This window comes from Aphidius gifuensis, linkage group LG5, assembly GCF_014905175.1.
Source record: "Aphidius gifuensis isolate YNYX2018 linkage group LG5, ASM1490517v1, whole genome shotgun sequence".
NCBI classification, from domain to species: domain Eukaryota; kingdom Metazoa; phylum Arthropoda; class Insecta; order Hymenoptera; family Braconidae; genus Aphidius; species Aphidius gifuensis.
Genome location: NC_057792.1, coordinates 16,578,949 through 16,599,930, shown reverse-complemented (window position 1 = coordinate 16,599,930; position 20,982 = coordinate 16,578,949). Strand labels below are relative to the sequence as shown.

At 24.0% G+C, this 20,982-nt stretch overlaps 2 protein-coding genes across 17 annotated transcripts; one reads left to right on the top strand and one right to left on the bottom strand.

Moving 5' to 3' along the window:
• Positions 1-320: 320 nt before the first annotated feature.
• Positions 321-2,465, bottom strand: LOC122857932 (probable arginine--tRNA ligase, mitochondrial). Its single transcript, XM_044160496.1, has 5 exons — positions 2,351-2,465; positions 1,113-2,274; positions 906-1,036; positions 596-819; positions 321-500 (listed from the first exon to the last, which is right to left on the bottom strand). Exons 1-5 carry the CDS (start codon positions 2,384-2,386, stop codon positions 350-352), a joined length of 1,704 nt encoding a protein of 567 aa, XP_044016431.1. The 5' UTR covers positions 2,387-2,465; the 3' UTR covers positions 321-349.
• Positions 2,466-2,634: 169 nt separating this feature from the next.
• LOC122857930 (phosphatidylinositol-binding clathrin assembly protein LAP) lies at positions 2,635-19,190 on the top strand. Of its 16 annotated transcripts, none has more exons than XM_044160485.1 (19): positions 2,635-3,588; positions 3,685-3,984; positions 10,508-10,650; positions 10,732-10,807; positions 11,316-11,330; positions 11,455-11,557; positions 11,629-11,837; positions 11,920-12,026; positions 12,089-12,225; positions 13,532-13,655; positions 13,750-13,869; positions 13,939-14,059; positions 14,240-14,329; positions 14,883-15,650; positions 16,501-16,621; positions 16,692-16,797; positions 17,173-17,238; positions 17,955-18,179; positions 18,291-19,190. In XM_044160485.1, the coding sequence occupies exons 2-18, from the start codon at positions 3,855-3,857 to the stop codon at positions 18,165-18,167; spliced, it is 2,649 nt and encodes an 882-aa protein (XP_044016420.1). In that variant the 5' UTR covers positions 2,635-3,588; positions 3,685-3,854; the 3' UTR covers positions 18,168-18,179; positions 18,291-19,190. The 16 variants fall into 16 exon arrangements, with proteins under 16 accessions (XP_044016420.1, XP_044016430.1, XP_044016421.1 ...); XM_044160486.1 differs by having other exon boundaries at positions 2,636-3,588; positions 13,532-13,652; XM_044160487.1 differs by having other exon boundaries at positions 2,636-3,588; positions 13,484-13,655; positions 13,939-14,053; positions 14,285-14,329.
• The last annotated feature ends 1,792 nt before the right edge of the window (positions 19,191-20,982 follow it).

Here is a 20,982-nt window from a genome sequence, read left to right as displayed (position 1 = left end):
AAGGTGGAGGACCAACTGGACAAGCTGGTGCTGTTCGTTGGGGTATTTCATGGGGACTCAGAAGTTTTGTTCCTATTAATATGGTTGAAAAAATGAGAATTGGTATGAAATATTATTATTCAATAATTATATAAATTAAAAATACAATTTTATTTATTTTTTATCTTTCAATTTTAGCTGGATTATTGAGCAAAGATTGGCGTTCAAGAGAAAGAAAGAAGCCTGGTCAAGAAGGTGCAAGACGTAAATTTACATGGAAAAAACGTTAATCATTTTAATTAACATTTTCATTATTGTCAAAATAAAAACACAAATGTTGATGTAATTTAAATAATTAATTGATTTATTATTACATTTTTTCTAATGGTGTCAAACCAATTAATTTCATTCCTGTATTCAATACATTTTTAGCTGAATGATATAATAATAATCTTTGTGATGCTACATCAGATGGTTCATCTTTAACTCGAAGTTCTGTCATAGTTCTGTTGATTGAATGACTAAAGAAAAATAAAAAAAATAAACAAAAATTAGCTTAAAAAAAAAACACTAATTACTATTGTCAGTTTAAGTATTAAATTACGTTGACTGTTACCTTAAATGAAAAAGATACTTGACCAAATGACATGGCTCCAATTGTTGATGAGCGGAAATAACAGCTTCATCAAATTGACCAATCAAAGCCACGAGTTCATTAACAATTGGTTCTTGAAGCAATGTTGGATCACATTGACTTGGTAAATTTGCTCCACAATTTTTTTCCAAGTTTGTTAATCGACAATGTGCATATTGCAAACGTACACCAGATTCACCTTGGCTCTATTGATAAATATTTACGTATTAAAATATATTTATCATTCGAAAAAATTAATTAATATTATTAGCAATACAAAAATCATTCTTACATCCAATGCAACGTTCCAATTAAATTCATAATCTTTAGTTCTACGTTGTTTTAAATCATGAACAATCACTGCTGATATACCCAGTATGTCTGAACTATTATCATCATCCAAATTAGCAAGTATTTTTGTTGCTAAAAAATAAATTAAATTATTATTTATAATTATTAATTGATTAGTATATATTATATTAATTAATTATTTATTAACTTGATGTTTTATTTTGTTGATCTTTCATTTCAGCTTTAGCTTCATCAAGTATATCTGATAAAAAAATAGCTGTTCCTTTTCTTGAACTCATTCCTTTTATTTTTCCAAATTTAACATGATGAATTTTATGTGAAATATTCAATTTCATTTTTTCTAATATCATTGATAAATTATTAAAATGTTCAAATTGTTCATTACCAACAACATAATACATTTCATCAAAATTATATTTATTATGTCTATCAATTGCTGCAGCAATATCTCTTGTTATATACAAAGTTGAACCATCACTTTTAATTATTGTTGAATTTTTTTTATCATTTATTGATATTACTTTTCTTCCTTCATTATCAGTTTTTAAAATATTTAATTTTTCCATAATTGCAATGATATCTTGTACTTTAGAAAAATTATATGATGATTCCCAATTATATTCATCAAATTTAATGCCAATTCTTTGATATGTTTTTTCAAATTCATCAATTGTATATTTTTTAATTAATTCCCAATTTTTTAGACCATCAACATCACCATTTTCTAAATTATGAAAAATGTTTTTAGCATTTTCTAGAACACTTGAATCTGTTTCTGCTAATTTATTAGCCATAACATAAGCTGAATATAATTTTTTAATTGGATCAATTTTAATATCATCTTGTGTTGTGTTTGTTAATTTCATACCAAGTAATATAAATCCCAATTGTGTTCCCCAATCACCAAGATAATTAATTCTTGTAACATTGTTTTTTAAATACATATTTATATTTGCAATACAATTACCAATCATTGTTGATCTAAGATGACCAACATGAAATGGTTTAGCAATATTTGGTGAACTAAATTCAATAATTATATTTTTATTATCACCAATAATTGGTGGTGATACAACTGATGAATTTCCTTCAAGTATTTCTTTAACAAAATTATCTCTATTAACATTAAACGACAGTAGCTTATGATTTTTACGCTCATAAATTATTGCATTATTTAATATATTAATATCATTATATTTATTATTAACAATAACATCAGCTTCTTTTCTAATATCATAATTTTTTGATTTAACTGGTAAATCATAGGTAAATGTTCCATTTGTTTTATCAAATTTCAATGATAAATTTGATGTTACAGCCAGTTCAGAAATTCCAACATTTTTAAATATCTAAAAAATAATTAACAACAATAATATATAATTATTTATTAATAATATTTAAAGGTTAATAAATATTTAAACCCACCTTGTTTTGCAACAAGCATCTTATTTTGCTGCTCATTTTTATAGATCAAAATTAAATTACAAGTTTAAAAATGTCATCAACATTTAAAAATAAAAACAATGCTGTATTGTTGTTGTTGTAAAAAATAATATCAAAATAATAATAATAATTATTATCATTATTGTTATGACCATATAATGATAAAATAAATAAATGTCTTATCAACATTTACAAATTTACCCAACAGATGGTGCAAAAAAACAAGTCAGCCATTTTGTTTGTTTTGGTGGAGGGGAGTATTTCGCTGTCATTGTGATTCATGATTGGACAGATTAAAGCTGGTGTATCAAATAATAATAAAAAAAAAAATAACACAATGCAATTGAATACGTATATCGCAACTTTACACAAGGTGTCTTTCGCACACAGCTGAGCCAGTTTTAGTGTTGTAAAATAAACGCGGCGTGAGTGAGCGAACAGCAACATCATCCACCCAGCACCAGCTCAAGGGCCGATCGTTATTAATCCAGGTCCCCCTAACCCCGTGCGTTTGTGTGTGCATGTGTGTGTGTCTGTGTGTGTCAAATATACGTCAAAAAAAAATATATATAATATATAAAAATAACTTTAAATTCATGACAAATATCCAAAATATATTGACTGATAATTGAAAAAGAAAATAAAAAAAAGTGCTCCGAAATATTATTTGTCAAAGAAATAAAAGAGTTAATAGTTATAATAATAATAATAATACATCACAATCAATCGCCGACATTTTAACATATACATAGAACCAATATTTTCAAAGCCGGGTTCAATGATATTAATAATAATATATAAATAAATAATTACCAAAAGTGGGAGAGAATAATTTGATAAAATACAATTTAAAAAAAGAGTCACTTAATACATTTTTATTTGTTTTTTTTTATAAATAATAATAGTAAATATAAAAATACGTGTCTTCAAATGTCAAAGTAAAAAAAAGGTGATTTAATTTTTATTTTTTGCTCCAATTTTTCATGATAAAAAATACATGTTTAAAATTAAATTTGAATGTATTTTATGGTGATTTATAAAGTGTACTGTTAATTTATTATCAAGTTGATTTAACGTTTAATTAATAAAAAAAAAAAATATAAATATTATTATCAGAGGATTTATTTGTTTTTTGTGTGTGTGAGTGTTGAAGATAAGTGTGTGGGGGCGGGTGGTGCCCGCAGTGAAAGAGGGTTGATGAAGAGGGAGTTGTTGAAAGAGTGAGTCTGCTTATATTCAATATCGACAAAAAAAAAATTTTTTTTTTTATTTAAAATTTGTTTATAATTATTAATTGATTTATTATTATTTTTCAGAAATTTGGTATTTTATTTGATGAAAGATCAATGACTATTCGGTGACAAGTGACAGAAGGAAATAACTTGTGTTTTTTTTTTTGCCTCATCTATTGGATATTGGTGATAGATAAAGAATTAATTAATTAATATAATAATTTATAAAAAAGAAGAAATAAAAGAGTCAAAATATGGCGGGTCAAACGATAAACGACAGACTTTTGGCAGCAAGACACAGTATTGCTGGTCAGGGTCTTGCGAAATCAGTCTGCAAGGCCACCACCGAGGAGATGATTGGACCCAAAAAGAAACACTTGGATTGTGAGTCTTGATTTTTTCAATTCATATATTGTCCTAGAATATCCCAGATTTTTTTCAAAAAAATTCAAACACAATTTTGAGCTGAAGCTTCTTTTTTATATTATTTTTTTAAATAATTTTTTGATGTTGGTTTACTCTGAATTACAAACCATGATAAACCGGTTTTTTTTTCCCCTTTTTTTTTCTTTAAAAATCTTTAAAGTTACTCTCACCGGTTACGCGTACTCAACAGAAAATTTTATAATTATATTATTTTATATATTTACCTTTAATATATAAAAAAAGAATATAGATTTTTGTGACGTCAAAGATAACATTGAATTTTTGAGATAAAATAATGACATTGATGATTTAGGTACATTAAACAATATGACAATAGTATTTTGTTATTTATTATAATGTAAATTTATTATAAAAAAAATTAATTTAATAATTGTTAGCAATGGCAGCGAACCTGGCACACATATAATAGAAGCCCCAAGTATATCATCTACTGTTTCTATCGATTTTTCAACTGCTCGAGTTATTAAAATTCGTCCTTTAATAAATATATATTTTTTTTCTATTATTATATTTTTAAAATACATGACTCAATTACCTGAGTCATGTAAAAAAAATCCAGAAATAAATAACACAAGAAAAAAAAAAAATAGAATCAAACAAATAATAGAAAAAAATATTAGCCTACGTGACAAAATATATTTCGAAAAAATAAAAACTTATCATTTAACTGATAACAAATTAAAAAAAAAGTTTCCAAAATATATCATCATCATCATCATCATCATCTTGACGTAGTTTTAAATTTAAATTTATTTGTACAAGGTGTTTGTCCTGAATAATAAACATAGCTGTGTCATCAAGTGGCTGATTATTATTTATTTATTATTATCATGTTGAGTATAAAATGGTGGTGGTGGTGGTTGATACTAAAACCAACTTGTAAAACCACAAAATAAATAAAATAATAAATACATGTATGAAAATTAATATTTACTGGGAATTTAAAAGAAAAAAATAACAATGATACAAAAAAAAAAAAAAGTTAGAGTTAAGGGAACCGGCACGTTTGCGTGTGCATTTATTTTATAAATTTTTTTGTTGATGGAGTTGGTGGTGGTGGTGATGATGGTCGTCGTCTCGGTTGGAATCTCTGTATGAACTTCCGCCTGTTTACTGGGGTGGTGGTATTATCATCGTCATTCCTATCATTGCATTCAAACCACAAAATTATTTTATTATACAAATGGAAATGAAATTAAATTTTAATAATGAAATTTTTTAATTTTTCTTCATATTGTCAGGCTTAATTATTTATTTTTACATTGAAAATTTATTTTATTAGAGTTATATTATTATGATTTTATTATTTAATGTATTTTTCAAATATATATTAATTTTTTTTTTCGTTATTTTATACTCGAGAAAGTTCTTAGTGTTTCTTAGAGATCCGTCGTATGTTTCATTCACTTTTTGCGATTGAGGTCAGGGACGTTTGCATCATACATACATATATTTACTCGTGATTTTTTGAATATATATAATATGTATGGCAACTTGATTATATGTATTTGCAAATGATGAAAAAAATATATATATAATAGTAATTGATGGTAATACCATCAATTGAAACGTAGACAGAACAAAAAATTGCAAAATAATTATGAAAATAAAAATATATATTTAATGAAATAAATTGCTTTAGGGTGAATAATAATTTTATTAAAAATACATAAAGAAAGTAAAAGTAATGTTTGACTTGCAGCTACTTGAATTCCTCATATTTATTTAGAGTAAAAAAAAATTATTGCAAATAAATTAAACAGTCTGTCTAGAATGATGATGTACTTGTTACTTTTTTTTTTTTTTGTCACTTTTATCTATTGAAAAACAAATGTTTCTTTATGTCTAAAAAAAAAGCCATTTATTTTTTTTAAATAATAATAATTACAAGCTACGTAATAATTATCTATCGATTTGAATATATTTTTTTTTCTTTTATTTATAATGTTTATGCTGTAGGAAGTGGTGTTGATAACAATAAAAATAAATCAAGGACATTAACAGATTTTTGCGTGCAACATTAAATGCCAAATAAATATACATTTTATTATTTGCAGTAAAAATAATTTTACGCATGTGACAACTTGTCATTTAAATATTATTTTTATTAACAATAAAAATTTTAAATATTTCACGTTATTTTAAATTACAGTAATTGAGATTTTTTTTTTTTTCTAAATTTCAATTAAACAATTCTATATAATTTACTGTATAATTTTTTTTAAACATTTTTTATAAATATTATAGAGTTGTATTTATTAATACTTGAAAATTATTGCTATTATTTTTTCTAAATCACGTTTTACATATTTATTCAAATGCCAAAAAATTTAATTAACGCGCAAAGTGTAATTATTGCGAAATATTAATTTCACAAACTTTCTAAATTTAATGAGAAAAAATATAAAAGTTAATCTATATAATAAAATAGATAAACAAAATTTTATAAATTGAAATTTTATAATTATGAGAGATAGTTGTTATTATTATTGTTATTTATAATTATTACTTAATAATGTCGCAAAATTATATCATAAATTATTATATTTATAGCCAGACTGTTGGTTTGAAATTTTAATCAATTAAGGGGTGTGTATACAGTATGTTTGGTGTTTTATTTAATGATAATAATATCTTGTTATTTAATTGTTGTAAAAAACATGCAAAGGGGCGTTTACGATATAGTGTCCACTGTATATTATAAATATGTATTGGCAATTTGATCTTTGATAGCCTCATAATGATAGCAATAATATCGATCAATTTTATTAATCAATTATTCATGACTTCTTGTCAATCTGGATGACACTATAATTGAATTTTTTTTTTTCAATCAAGAAAACAGTGTCAAGTTTAAACGTATTTTTCAAATAAACACAGGTAATTTTTTTTTGAAAATATTACACACATTATATTGCAACTATTTAAAATTTAGAATTTTTCGTTTTTTTCTTTATTTAGAAAATTTTTATTCATTCATGAGAAAGAAATATTTTCCAGTGTAAATATGAAGAAAAAAATAGTTTAATTATTAGTTTATTTGTTCATCAATATGAATAGACAAAATTAAAAACATTGAACATAAAAATTGTTGATTAAAATCGAATGATCTCACGACACGTTTCGCACGCTATAGTGAACACCACGTAATGCCATTTGCTGTAGCTAAGAAAATATATATCCAGAGAAATTGCAAATACAATTGTATAGGTGAACGACTCTTGGATTATGTTGCCTTGCTATTTCCCCTCTTGTTTTTTAAACTTACATACTTGTATTTACATTTACAATTACGTGTACAATATACAAAACATGTACGAGTTTTTTTTTTTTTTATGTTGTTGTTGGCTCTCATCATCATAAGCTCAACAACACTTGCAATATAAATAAATATTTTTTAATATTCTGTCTATTAACTGTCTAGCTTTTTATATTTCTATTATTTTTTTTTTATTTAAAATATAATCTATTGTTCAAGTCTATAGTATTTTCCAAAGTAAAAATTTATCAAAAATAAAAACCAATTATCTTCATTTTTATTTCGCTATCACTTGTAGGATATTTATTTTTTTTTCGATTAATTTTTAAATGACTTTTAAAAAAATATATACAACATAATTATTTGGCGACAATTTTTTATTGTGCAATTATTTTAAGCTCGCAATTTAGTAAAATAGACGAGTACATTATAACAGCAATAATAATACTTAAATTTTTTTATTCAAAAATGTTTTAATTGTTCTTTCAATTTATTATAAATTTCGATAAACTATTCTTCCAATTGTTAGACATAAAAAAATAAATCAAAAAATTTTATTTCTAATTTTATCTAGTAATTTAAAACTACCCAAATTAAATTAAACAAAAAAAAAAAAATAATAATATTAAAATAATTAAACAAGATGAATGAGAAACTTTTTTTTTCTTTGTCTTATACACATTGTATATATATTTTTTTTTCTTGATGATGCTGTGCCAAATGTCAATCGAACAAAAAAAAAAATTAAAATAAAAAAGACACGAGGTTAAATATACGTCATTGTTTAAGAGAATATAATTGGAATAGGAAGACAAGTGTTCAAGGTCAATGTGAAAATTTAAATAATATTAAATTTCTTCAAAATATACAAATATATATTTATTAAACTTTATTAAATAATTAAACATTGTTATAATATTTTTTAAAATTATTATTCAATTAATTGACATGAAAAATCTACATTTTTTTTTTGAATTAATAGTATCAAGATAAAATGTTACGTGAGATATTAATATGAATTTTTTTTTTGATAAATTAAAACAGTTGCTTATCATAATGTTACATTTAAAAAAAAAAAATATTATTTAACTATTTCATCATCACGTGGAGGACAAAATAACTAGGAAGAGGAAAAGAGGGGCTTGGCTCTGGTGAGCCAACACGATCAATACTTAAAGGGCGATAGTTTCTGCTACGTCATTGTCCCAATTGCGATAAAATTTATTTTCTTTTCTTCTTAAATACAATTAATTGCATTGATGATTTTTATTAATATTATTCAGCAATATTATCATTAGTTTTTTCGATAAAATATTTTCCAGAATTGCTTCGCCTGAAAAATATGTATCCAATGAATATCAATGTCACCAAAATTGTGACAATGATTACCACTAAAAAATAATAGTTGAATTTAATATTTTTATTGTTAATAAATTTAGAGTATTTATTTTTATGATAACAATTACCTGCAGTGATGAAAATTGGATCGCTGATTGTTGCTATTATATCATGTTGATCATCTGATTTTACAGCTGTGCTGTTTTGATAATTTTCTGGATATAAAATAATAAGTAATAATGTAAAATTAAATTGATTATTTAATTGCAGGATTGTAGTGATTATTATGGTTTTTCTTATTTTTTTTTTTTATGCATATTGTTGTTTAAATATTAAATTTCAAATCATAACATTGATTCATTATTTTATGAAAAAAAAAAAAACATTTTTTTTATCTATTTTAATTTGTTTCTAAATATAAACAAGATAAAGAAAATGAAAATGACGTGGTCACGGTTATGAGTCAGAAAATAAATATATTTTGAGTTAAAAAAATTAATAGTTAATAAGATGTTTAATTAATGTAAAAAATTATTAAGCAAGAGGAAAAAAAAAATTGCAGAATTTCTTCGAAAAAACTTACCCTCAAGGGCTGATAGTCCATAGACAAAAAAAAATATAATTAATAAAATAGACCACTTCATTATGATGCGATAAAATATGTTAAGTATTAAATCTTTTTTTTTTTACACACAAGAAGAATAAAGTTTGAATAATAATTAAAATACATTAAAATTTAATTTAAAAATTACAAATTTACATCATAAATATTCAGTAGAAAAAAAAATGTGCTTTTGATTTATTTTTTTTTGTTCAACAAACGTGTCAGGTTTATCAATTTTAGGTGATTTTTTTTTGTCTAAACTACCAATATAACAAATAAAAAAAAATATGACAAGAAATAAGTGGGAATAGCTGATAAAAAAATAGGAAATTTTGTTTTTTTTTAAATAGAAAAAATAAAGTTTCTCTCTAGACAAATAAAAAATTTAAATTGAATATAAATTTTATGAAATATATTCAACATTGTTTTTATTTCCTTTTTTAATTTTAATATAATTTGATTATTAAATTTGTGAGTGAGTCACCTGGTTCTACCAAAGACCATTGACTTTTTAAACAATTTATTAATTATAAATTTAATTTTTCATTCATAAATTTTGTGTCATTGATCTCGATCAATTGTTGTTTTAAATTTACTGTCAAATGATTCATCAAGACAATGCCAGGTTTAATTTAACTACAAAGAAAAAAAAAAAAAAGAATAATAAATTAAATAAAAAAAAAAAAATAAGAAGAAAAGAAATCAAATGTTCGAGTATTGGTGCTAATTCAATTTGGTAATTTTGGAACACATCCACGTGCCAAAATTCACATCGAAAATCATCGTCAAATTTACAAGTTCCATTGGGAATACCAAGTCCCAAAATAGAAAAATATTAAATTAAATTAACTCAGCATATCTTCATCAAATAAACCAACAATAATTATTTAATAAAACAATAGTCATTTATTTTTCATTTATTTTACTTTATCGAAAAATAATATTGTTTTTAAAAATTTTTTTCTACTACTTAGCTCTGTTCCATTTGAGATACAACCAAGATCAAACGATTCAATTGACCAGCCAATTGACATACATCAAATTACAATAACTTGAATAACTGTTGTTTCCTTTTTTTTTTTTTTTTTAATTATTTAAAAACAATTCTTTACATAATACTTTTTATATCAAAATTAATAATTACTCTTTTAAACAATTATTATTTATTTCTTTACATAAAATCTTGACATTTATTTTCTAATTTCAAGTTGACATTTCGTTCTTGTTTTAAATAATTAATTTATGGTTTTTGTTTACAGATTTGATACATTGCACCAATGAGCCAAATGTGTCGATACCTCAATTGGCAAATTTACTCGTTGAAAGATCACAGAGTACCAATTGGACAGTTGTTTTTAAAGCACTTATTACAGTGCATCATATGCTATGCTATGGAAACGAGGTAAATAAATTTAAAAAATAAATTTCCATTTGATTTTTATCATCAATATACTAATGATCATTTTTTCATTTCTTTTTACAGCGATTTACACAGTATTTGGCATCGAGTAATAGTTCATTCCAGCTCAGTAATTTTTTGGATAAAAGTGGAGTACAAGGTAACGAAAAAATATTTTAAAAATATTCCCATCAATTGATTTTTATTTTTCTTCTTTTACAAAAGAAAAATTCAAATCAATTGTTTCATAAAATAATGATAATGTTATTATTAATCAATAATGTGTGCTTGTTCTGTATAAATATTTTTTTAAATATAATAATAATATAATAAACAGCCGTGAAAATAAATTAGCATTGAGCAAATAATGTGCTAAACATAACTAGCATAAAAAAAAAATGTATATATAGTTTGATATTATCGCACTGTTTATTGTCATTCTGTCAATTCAAATACATCAATCATTGATTAATAATAAATAAAAATATCTAGTAACTTGAACTAAAATTAATTTAAAAAAAAACTTTCTTCTTTCATTGTTTATATAAAAATAATTATTAATTACTAACTCTTTTTTCTTGATTTATTTCTTTTTCTTCTATATTCCTGTCAATTATTTTTCTATCACAACTAACATGGATTTTAATATTTTATCTGTCTGGAAATAGCTGGAGCACGTATTGGTAAGTTAAAACTAATAATTTCGATAAATTTTCTTAAAATCTATTGTGTTTGTGTTGATAAAATCAACAGAAAAATAAATGTATTATGAATTTGTTATTAATTTTTAAAAATTTTAAATTAAAGGATATGATATGTCACCATTCATCAGAAAGTATGCCAAATACCTGAATGACAAAGCAATGTCATATCGAAGTGTTGCATTTGATTTTTGTAAAGTTAAAAGAGGGTAAGAATTTAATTTTATTATTAATTATCAACTATAATTTATGTGTATATTAATTAATTATTAATTTACAGAAAGGAAGATGGAACATTACGTACAATGAATGCTGAAAAATTATTAAAAACATTGCCAGTATTGCAAGCACAATTAGACAGTCTTCTTGAATTTGATTGTACTTCAAATGATTTAACAAATGGTGTTATTAGCATGGCATTTATGCTACTTTTTAGAGATTTAATACGTCTATTTGCATGTTACAATGATGGAATAATTAATTTACTAGGTATATATTTATTCAAATTACTATTACATCTATATTCCAAGTGTAATATTACATTGAAAATTAATTTTTAATTACATTACAGAAAAATATTTTGAGATGAATAAAAAACAATGTCGAGATGCATTAGATTTGTATAAAAAATTTCTAATTAGAATGGACAGAGTTGGAGAATTTTTAAAAGTTGCTGAGGTAATAATTTTTGTAAATAATATTTATCTAAATTGAGATTATTAATGTTCATTATTTTTTAGAATGTTGGAATTGACAAGGGAGATATACCAGATTTAACAAAAGCACCAAGTAGTTTACTTGATGCCCTGGAACAACATCTTGCATCCCTAGAAGGCAAAAAAGGCTCAGCAGCAAATACACCTACACAATCAGCAAGGTATTATATTTATATTTTTTTGTTACCTTTTAAACAACTAATTTAAAACAAATTTTTAAAAAAAAACCCATAGTAATTTATTTATTTTCTAATAATAATTAATCAATTAATATAATTAATTATATCAATGCCGTGAGCAATCGTGGCAAAAAAAATATCTCAGGTTTACTTAATTAATATCAGATAAGTTCCAAATAATTTATATTTTTTTTAAATAAAAAAAAAAAGCTTCCTTATCCCGGGAAAATTTTACTGACCATCATTTTCATTCATTATCATTTTTTTTTTTTGTTTTTATAATTTGTTTATGATTTTTAATTAACAATATAATTATTATTTAACCTTTTGCCAACATCATTTTACCTTCATTCATACCATATAATTTTTTGTTATTTATTGTTTTTTTTTATAATTTTTGTCTCCACATTTGTAACGTGTTTTGCACAATTATAATTAATTTATTTTGCTTATACACATTTTTGACATGTAGTATCAATATGGTATTTTATTTAAAAAATAATAATGTCAACAATAAAATAATTGTTAAATAAACTATGACAAATATTAGTTAAAAAAATAATTAAAATTATTTTTAATCATAATTAAAACTCATCGAATGCTTTTTTCATAAATGCAATGGTTTTTTTTTTCTTTGTGATCTATCATTCATGAGTTATATGGTTGTGCAATTTGTTATAAATAAATAATTTCACGTTACATTGATAAATGATAAAATGATTATTAAAAATAATCGTGTTTTGTGTGTGGCCAATAGAAATTCGTGTGTTAAGCATGATCATAGTTGATTTGATTATTTATTTATCAATACTAATAGAAATGATAAATTAAACAAACTAACTAAATACATAATGTAAAAAAATAATAATACTATAAATATTGTCCGTGTAGTTTAACCACATTAGCTTGCACGCTTAATTGTTTATAAAATTAACAATATAAAATTTAAAAAAAATACACTCGTGAATTAACACTAATACACCTTAGCATTTTGTATACAAATTTAAACATAATTATTCAATGTATTGTTTGCATCTGTACGTACTACACATTTACTTTGTTTTTTTTGTTTGTCTTTCTCCTTTTTATTTTCATCTTATCACCAATCCTTAACATTTCCTTGTCATCATGGTTAAAAAAAAAAATGTCGATCGGCTAAAATATGAATCCTTTCGTTATCCAATCATTTGCCTCGACAAAAAAAAAAAAACAAAAAAACCCCCAATCATTGCCCAAGCAGCAATAGAACGAATGTAAAGTCTGGAGTATCCGCACTGTCTTCCACCAGTACGGCGTTTGGAACAGTTGCTAGCAATGCACGTCTTGATCAAGCTGGAAATGGACATATTGATGAGACACTCAGACAACAGGCACTTGCTGAGGAAGAAGCTGTTATGAATCAATACAAGGTAGTAGTTTTTATATTGATTTTACTATTTACATTATTTATATTAATTTTTCGAAAAAAAAAAAAACATTTAATTTACAAGTTTATAATAAATTTAGTCGAAAATTCAATCACCATCTGGAGGACCAAGCACCAATCCTTTTCTCAGCTCACCAACTGGAAGTGGCAATCAACCAATTGTCGATTTATTTAGTTCAGCAACTGCAGCTGAAATACAAGTAATTTATTTAATTTATGCCATTTTTATTTATATCATTTAATTAATATTTTAATATTACTTTTTTTAGTCACAAAAAGCATCAGATGATTTATTACAATTAGCTGGTAATCCATTTGCTGATATGTTTGGAGCACCAGCTGGACCAATGCCTCCAGCAACAAATAACATGTGGATGTCCAACGGTAATGGTAAATAAATTTTTTTTTATTTTATATTTATTATGAAAAAAAAAATTATATATTATTTTTTATTATTTATTCATTGCACAATTATTAATATTTTTAATATTATTTTTACATAAATTTTATTATTATTTCATTGCACAGTTTTATTTTTGTTTTCTTTTTTTTTTTTTTTTGTATTTGTAGGTTTTGTGACATCAACACCACCAGCAAGTAATAATTTTGTTACAGATAATAATTTTTCATCTGTATTTGGAAATCAAGATCAACAAACGAGTAAGTAAATTTTTAAAAATAAATAATTATTTATTTATATTATTATTATTTTTGTCATTTTAATAAATTGGATTATAAAAATGAAAATTTTTTAATACTTGCTACGAGCTTTTGAGCACGATTAAAATAATACTCACAATTATTATCCTAATTATCATAACACAACTAACAAAATTTTGTTATTGTTTAAAAAAAAAATAAATTTGCAATAATACTTGCTTGTACAACAAGACATACATACACACAAACAAACACATGAAAATATTCTTTATCAATTTGGCAATGAGGGAGGGTTAAAGGAATTTAAAATATATTTTAAAAAATTATAATTAATACCCTGGATGAAAATGACAGCTTTTATTTATTTATTTATTTAATATTTAAATATAAACAATATTAATTAATTTTTATTATATAAATTAATTAATTTTTGTGCTAAAAAAAAAAAACTTGTGTTATTTTAAATGATAAAAAAATAAGAAAATAAAATATTACAAGTGGTTTTCTACCAGGGTATAACGATAATTCATCGATTCGTAACTTTCTGCGCAAGCTGCCGTTCAAGGATCGACCGGATCCATACCCAATCCTTTTATGGCCGATTTTTCCGCTCCCACATCCTATACTGATGGTGTTGATGGTGATAGTACAACAATTGATCATAATGATCAATCAGGAAGAGTTGTTTTACAAGGACAACACGGTGCCGATAGTCAAATTAATGACGGAGACTTATTCAGTAGACAAATTGAGCCAATTGATTTATTTGATAGTCAACAAGACATAAATAATGATCGTGACAATAGCACTGGTGTTGTTAATAATACAATAAAGTCAACAACAACATCTGGTGTTAATGAAGCAGTTGTTGGTATTGTTAAATCTAGTATGACACCACCACCAAGACCACCACCTCCTGCAACAGGTACAAATGGTACACCACGTGCTGTATCACCAGTTGCTGGTGGTGTGTCATCTGGTAGTGGTAATGCTTCAACAACAACAACAACAAATAAAAGTGCATTTGACGATCTTAATGATAGTATTCGTATGGCACTGGGTGGGTCTCCGTCACGTCCATCACCTTCTGTACAACAACAACAACAACTACAACAACTACAGCAACAACAACAGCAGCAACAACAACAACAGCAACAGCAACCTCAAATGATAATGCAACAACAAGGCTATGTTGGTTCAGTTGTTGGTGGTGTACCAGTAGGTGTTGGACAAAATACTATCGGTACTGTACCCGGATATGTTGTACCTCCTAATCAAGTTATCCTTGGATACGGCTCGCCAATTAAGCAGCCAATCGCAGGTGACGGGAACTATTAACAAGATATACAAACATATCCCTTTTTTATATTTTCATTTATCTTGTTTGCATGTCACCTTTTTTTATATTAAAACATTATTTATTGATTTTATTCATTCGTTTGTTTTTGTTTCTACTATTTTTGTTTTTTTTTTTTTTTAACAAGAAAAAATTGATTTTAAAATTAAATCAACAATTTCTTGTTCTAAAATATATTGTGTATTTTAAGTCTTTGTATTGTTGACTATTTTATCAGCACTTGTGAATTTTATCGAGCCCAGCTTGCCATCACAACCAAATTAACAAACATTGCCAAAATTAATAAATAATAATTTATTTTATTTTTTTATTTGTTTTTTTTTTTTTTTTTTAAATTGCATTATTTGATGAAAATTATATTAAATAAAGTGTGAAGTTGTAGGCCTTCATCATGTGAATTGTGATAAATGTAAATCGTGTGCTTTTTGTGTAATTTTATTGATTGATTGATAATTAACCATTGATATATATTTACACAATATATATATCAACTTCCCAGTAAATAAAAAAATTAAATAAAAATAATTATTGTAGTTTGAATTAATGCACTTTTCACTGTAATTGGCAAATGCAGTCACACTGATATTATTGTTTATTTATTTACAAATATATTTTAAAATAATTACAAATAAATAAATAAATTAACAATAATAATTTGAAAGAAAAAAAAAATACAAAAAGTAGATTTTCAACACTGGTATTATTGCTTATTTGGTGGCTTTGCGTTAATCAAGCTAATGCTTAGGTTTTGATGGTGTGGGCTCGTTTATAATGACATCATCAACAACAGTTTCTGGAGCTAATAAAATTTCAGCTGCTGGCCAACCAATGACATCACAATCTGGAGCCAAAGTATTGACTGGTGATTTGGACAGTAGCCTTGCAAGTCTTGCTGAAAATTTGAGCATCAATAAAAGTGCTCAACAACAAGTCAAGTAAGTTTATTTATTTATAAATAATTAAATCTATTTATCAATTAATTAATTAATTAATTTTTTTTATCAGGGGAATGCAATGGAATTCACCAAAAAATACAGCTAAAAGTGGAGGACCTGCTGGATGGTCACCACAACCAATGGCTGCAACAACTGGTGCTGGATATCGACCAATGGTGAGAATTCAATAAAAAAAAATTTGTTCTTATGCAAAATAGCTAAACTAAAAAGCAAAAAAATACAATCTAAATATTAGCACGTAGATGTTTATTTAATTTTTCATAATAAGTGCATTGCAAGTCATATTTTTATAAATTTTAAAAATTTATTTTCATAATTTTTAAAATAGCTTTAAATTTTAATTATATTACATTATTTTATTTATCAATAAAAAAAATAAATGTATCATACAATATGAAAAAAAAATATGATAAAATCACGAGATAAAAAAGAAAAGAAAGTTGAGATTAGAAATATTGTATTAGTTGTTGAATTGGCATATTTAGTTTTGATGCATGGCACGGCATATGGCATGTTGCCGGCTGTTGCAGGGCCAAGGAATGACACAACTTCCAGCAAGCACAACTTTTGGCTTTCCTTCCCAGTCCACACCATTGGTGAGTTCAATGCACTTATCCAGAAAAGAAAAAAAAAAAAACAATACCAAATCTCTCCTCCTCCAGCAGCATATCTACTAGTCAATTTTAATTGTTAATATTTCATTTTATATATCTATTTATCTATGCAATTATTTACTTTTTATTTTTCTAATTAATCTAATAGTTAATTATTATAATTATTTTTGTTATAATTAATTAAAACTAGTAGATTTATCTTATTTATAATTTATAAACAATTTTACACTATCATAATTTATTTATAAACATAAATTATTATCATGATAAAGATCAGATATTATGTGACTTTCATTTCAACTTTTGACATTTGATCTTTGTCAAGAAGAAATTGCTTATAACTAACGATAATATTTTTAATATACCATATCATAATTAGTATTAATCAAAAATTATATAATTATAAAAATATTACTATTACATATTTCAATTATAATAACAAAAGGATATAAATGCTATTTATATTTTTTAATAACACAAAAGAATTTACGTATTATTTTATTTGAATTAAAAAGACATTTAAAAATTGTTATAAATAAATTATAAATAAAGATAAAAAAAACAATTACATATGTTATTAATAATGGCATTTACTCTTTTGTATTATTATAATAATGTTTTTCAAATGATGATAATAATTAATTATATATATTTTTCAAATTAATAAAGTGCCTGTTTGTTTTTTCTATTTAAAATAGGGAATGCAAGGTATGCCAATGGGTGGTATGCAAGGTATGAGGCCAATGATGGCTGGTGCAATACCACCAGGTGCACAACCTCCTGGTAATCCAATGATGATGCCTCCAGGTAATCCAATGATACCACCATCAATTCCACAACAACAACAAGCACAACCAACTGGTCCAGTTCAAGGTAATCCACTTCAACTTGATCCCTTTGGTGCACTGTGAAATGATGTCTAGGTACTTGTAAATTAATTATCTCTTTCTTTTAAATATCTCAACTTGATTCAATCACGTCAAATTAATTTTTATATTCTTTAAATATTTTTTAAAATAATTTTTCATTTTCAGGGGACGAGTTTTTTCAACTAAATAATGGATCAACGTTGTAAATATTGTGTAATATGTTCACAAAATATGCCCCTATTAATTGTTCATTGAAAAATATATTATCTATTCTCTTCTGATCTTTATTAATCAATAAAAATGAAAAAAAAAAATATTAAAAAAAAATAATTCTAATGACAGAGAATGATAATTAAATAAGTAAATAAAATAAAAGTTTAAATAATAGATATCCATATAATATATCGATGCATTGGCATCATAAAATTCCAACAATTTCCAGCAATTAACTAATTTACTTTATAAATGTTTGGAAGTATTGTAATTGTTTAGGTGAATGTATAAAATAATAAGTTGGCCCACAGTGCTTAGTCAAGTATGGGCGCGTTTTATAATTATTATTTTATTATTATTACTATTATTATTATTATTAATTTTTCAATAATTTCATTAATGAAATATTTAATTTTATTTAGAGAAAAAAATGAAATATAAAATATGCATGAATGTATGCCTCAGGTACAGTTTATCAATTATGTTTGCAATAAAAGAAAAAAAAAAAATGTTAATGATTAATCATTGATCCGCGTCCATGCTTGCCAAAGATATTTCTGGACTATTCGCAATTTTAAAAGGAAAAAAGAAGCTAAAAAAAAAAAATATTAATTTAATTATTATATTAATAAAGCATGTGAGATTGAAATTAATAATAATATTATGTCAAAATATTAATTGTGACAAATTATATGAAAATATTTTGTTGTAAATTATTTTTTATTAATTCAATTTTAAAATTTGTTACTTGCTTATTAAAATAGTTATTAATTTCATTTTAAATATTTACAAACATTATCAAGTATTATACATAGATGGCAATATATTATTTAAACAATAAAAAACTGGTTATATCAAAAAGAAAATATTAAAAATTAGTGGAACAATTAAAGGCGTTGTGCGCACATATAACTTTTTTCTTTATTTTTTTTTTTGTGTGTGTGCACTTTAAATAATTATGTACAGGCGTGAAAAAAAAAAAAAAAAAAGTAAACATAAATGATATTATATATATTTAAAAAGAAAAACAATTATAATTTACAGGATAATTCATATGAATGTCCAGCTAATGTATGACGTATTTTAGTAGTTGATTTGTCAAAAAAGTTGATGAAATAATTGAAATATTAAGATACTCATGTAGGCCTTTATGTCGATAAATTTGTTGTTCAATGATAATTTAGTCGAAGAATAAAAAAACCATAATAGTTATTAGAAAAATTAACAAAAAGAAAAATCAACAGATAAAAAATATCACATTTAGTAAATTTAATAATTTAATTAAATTTCGAAAAAACAAATGCATCACTAAAATTTTAATATATATTTTATTTTTTTTAATTTTCATTAATGTACTATTGATGAAAATAAAATGATAAAATAAACATATATTAACGAATTATAATGATAATAAAAAAATATATATTTTCATTGAAAATAACAGCTGATCTGGACAAATTGATGCTATTTAAAAAATTCTATAGTTAAAAAAAATAAAAAGAAAATAATATTTGTAATATAATGATAATTAAAATGATACTAATGAAAATTTATGTAAAAAAAAAAATTATATCTTTAATGATGAATAATAATAATTTTAAAAAATTATCAGGTCATGGGAGCCACATGAAGGGATCAGAAGATTTAACATTATAGTTTATCAAAGCTGAATTTAAAAAAAAAAATATATATTATAAAATTAAATAAATAAATATTGATCGTATGACGATATTAAAATCTTTAAAAAAAATCTGTAATCAATTATCTATTTGAAAGGGAAAAAAAAAAAGTACACATTGATTGAAGAAAAAAAAAAAAATGTCAAGACAATATTAGTTAATTTTTCGTTTAATAAAATTGAGCTAAAAAACGAAAATAATAAAAAATATATTAAAAAAGCAAAAGACAAAATGTTGTATTTTTTTATTAACAAATACTTGAATTGTACAATGTGAGGAAAAGGATGAAATAATAAAGGTCAAAACATTTATAGAAAGAGATCGGTCGTAGGTCGTGAAAAAAGCGATGTGCGCGTGCAAAGAGCCTTCACGCTAGTTAAAATTATTATTCTTATTTAGAAAAAAAAAAAAATGTTTATGTTCTTGTGTCTTTGAGAAGGTACACATTATTCGTAATGCACCAGCTACATTTTTTCCTTAGCTACAAAAATAAAACGACAATGACGACGATGATTCAAAAACATATATCCCACGAAATAATCCAACGAGTTGGGATTCCTCGGGGGCACAAAGCGAGAAAGTTATCCTCCTTTAACTATGACTTACGCGATATTTCCGTTTGGATAATAAAAAAAAAAAATATTACCAAAGATTCCACCGTGGGATTTTTATCAAAAGATTCAAATCAATCAAATTGACCTTCAGCTTTTTTTTTTTTTCCATCAAACAATTATTAAAATATTAAATCCAGGTCAATGGTAATTAAATTTCATATATTATATTTTCATTTGAATAATCAAAAACAAATGTTTTTTATTTTAGAAAATTTGATTTGTCAACAGATAATATCTACTCTCTAATAAATTACATTTATTTATTTTTTTTTACAGGTTTTTTTAAATTAAAAAAAAAAAAAATACATTTACCTTTTTTTTCTGGTTCAAAACAATGGGCATTTTTTTTTG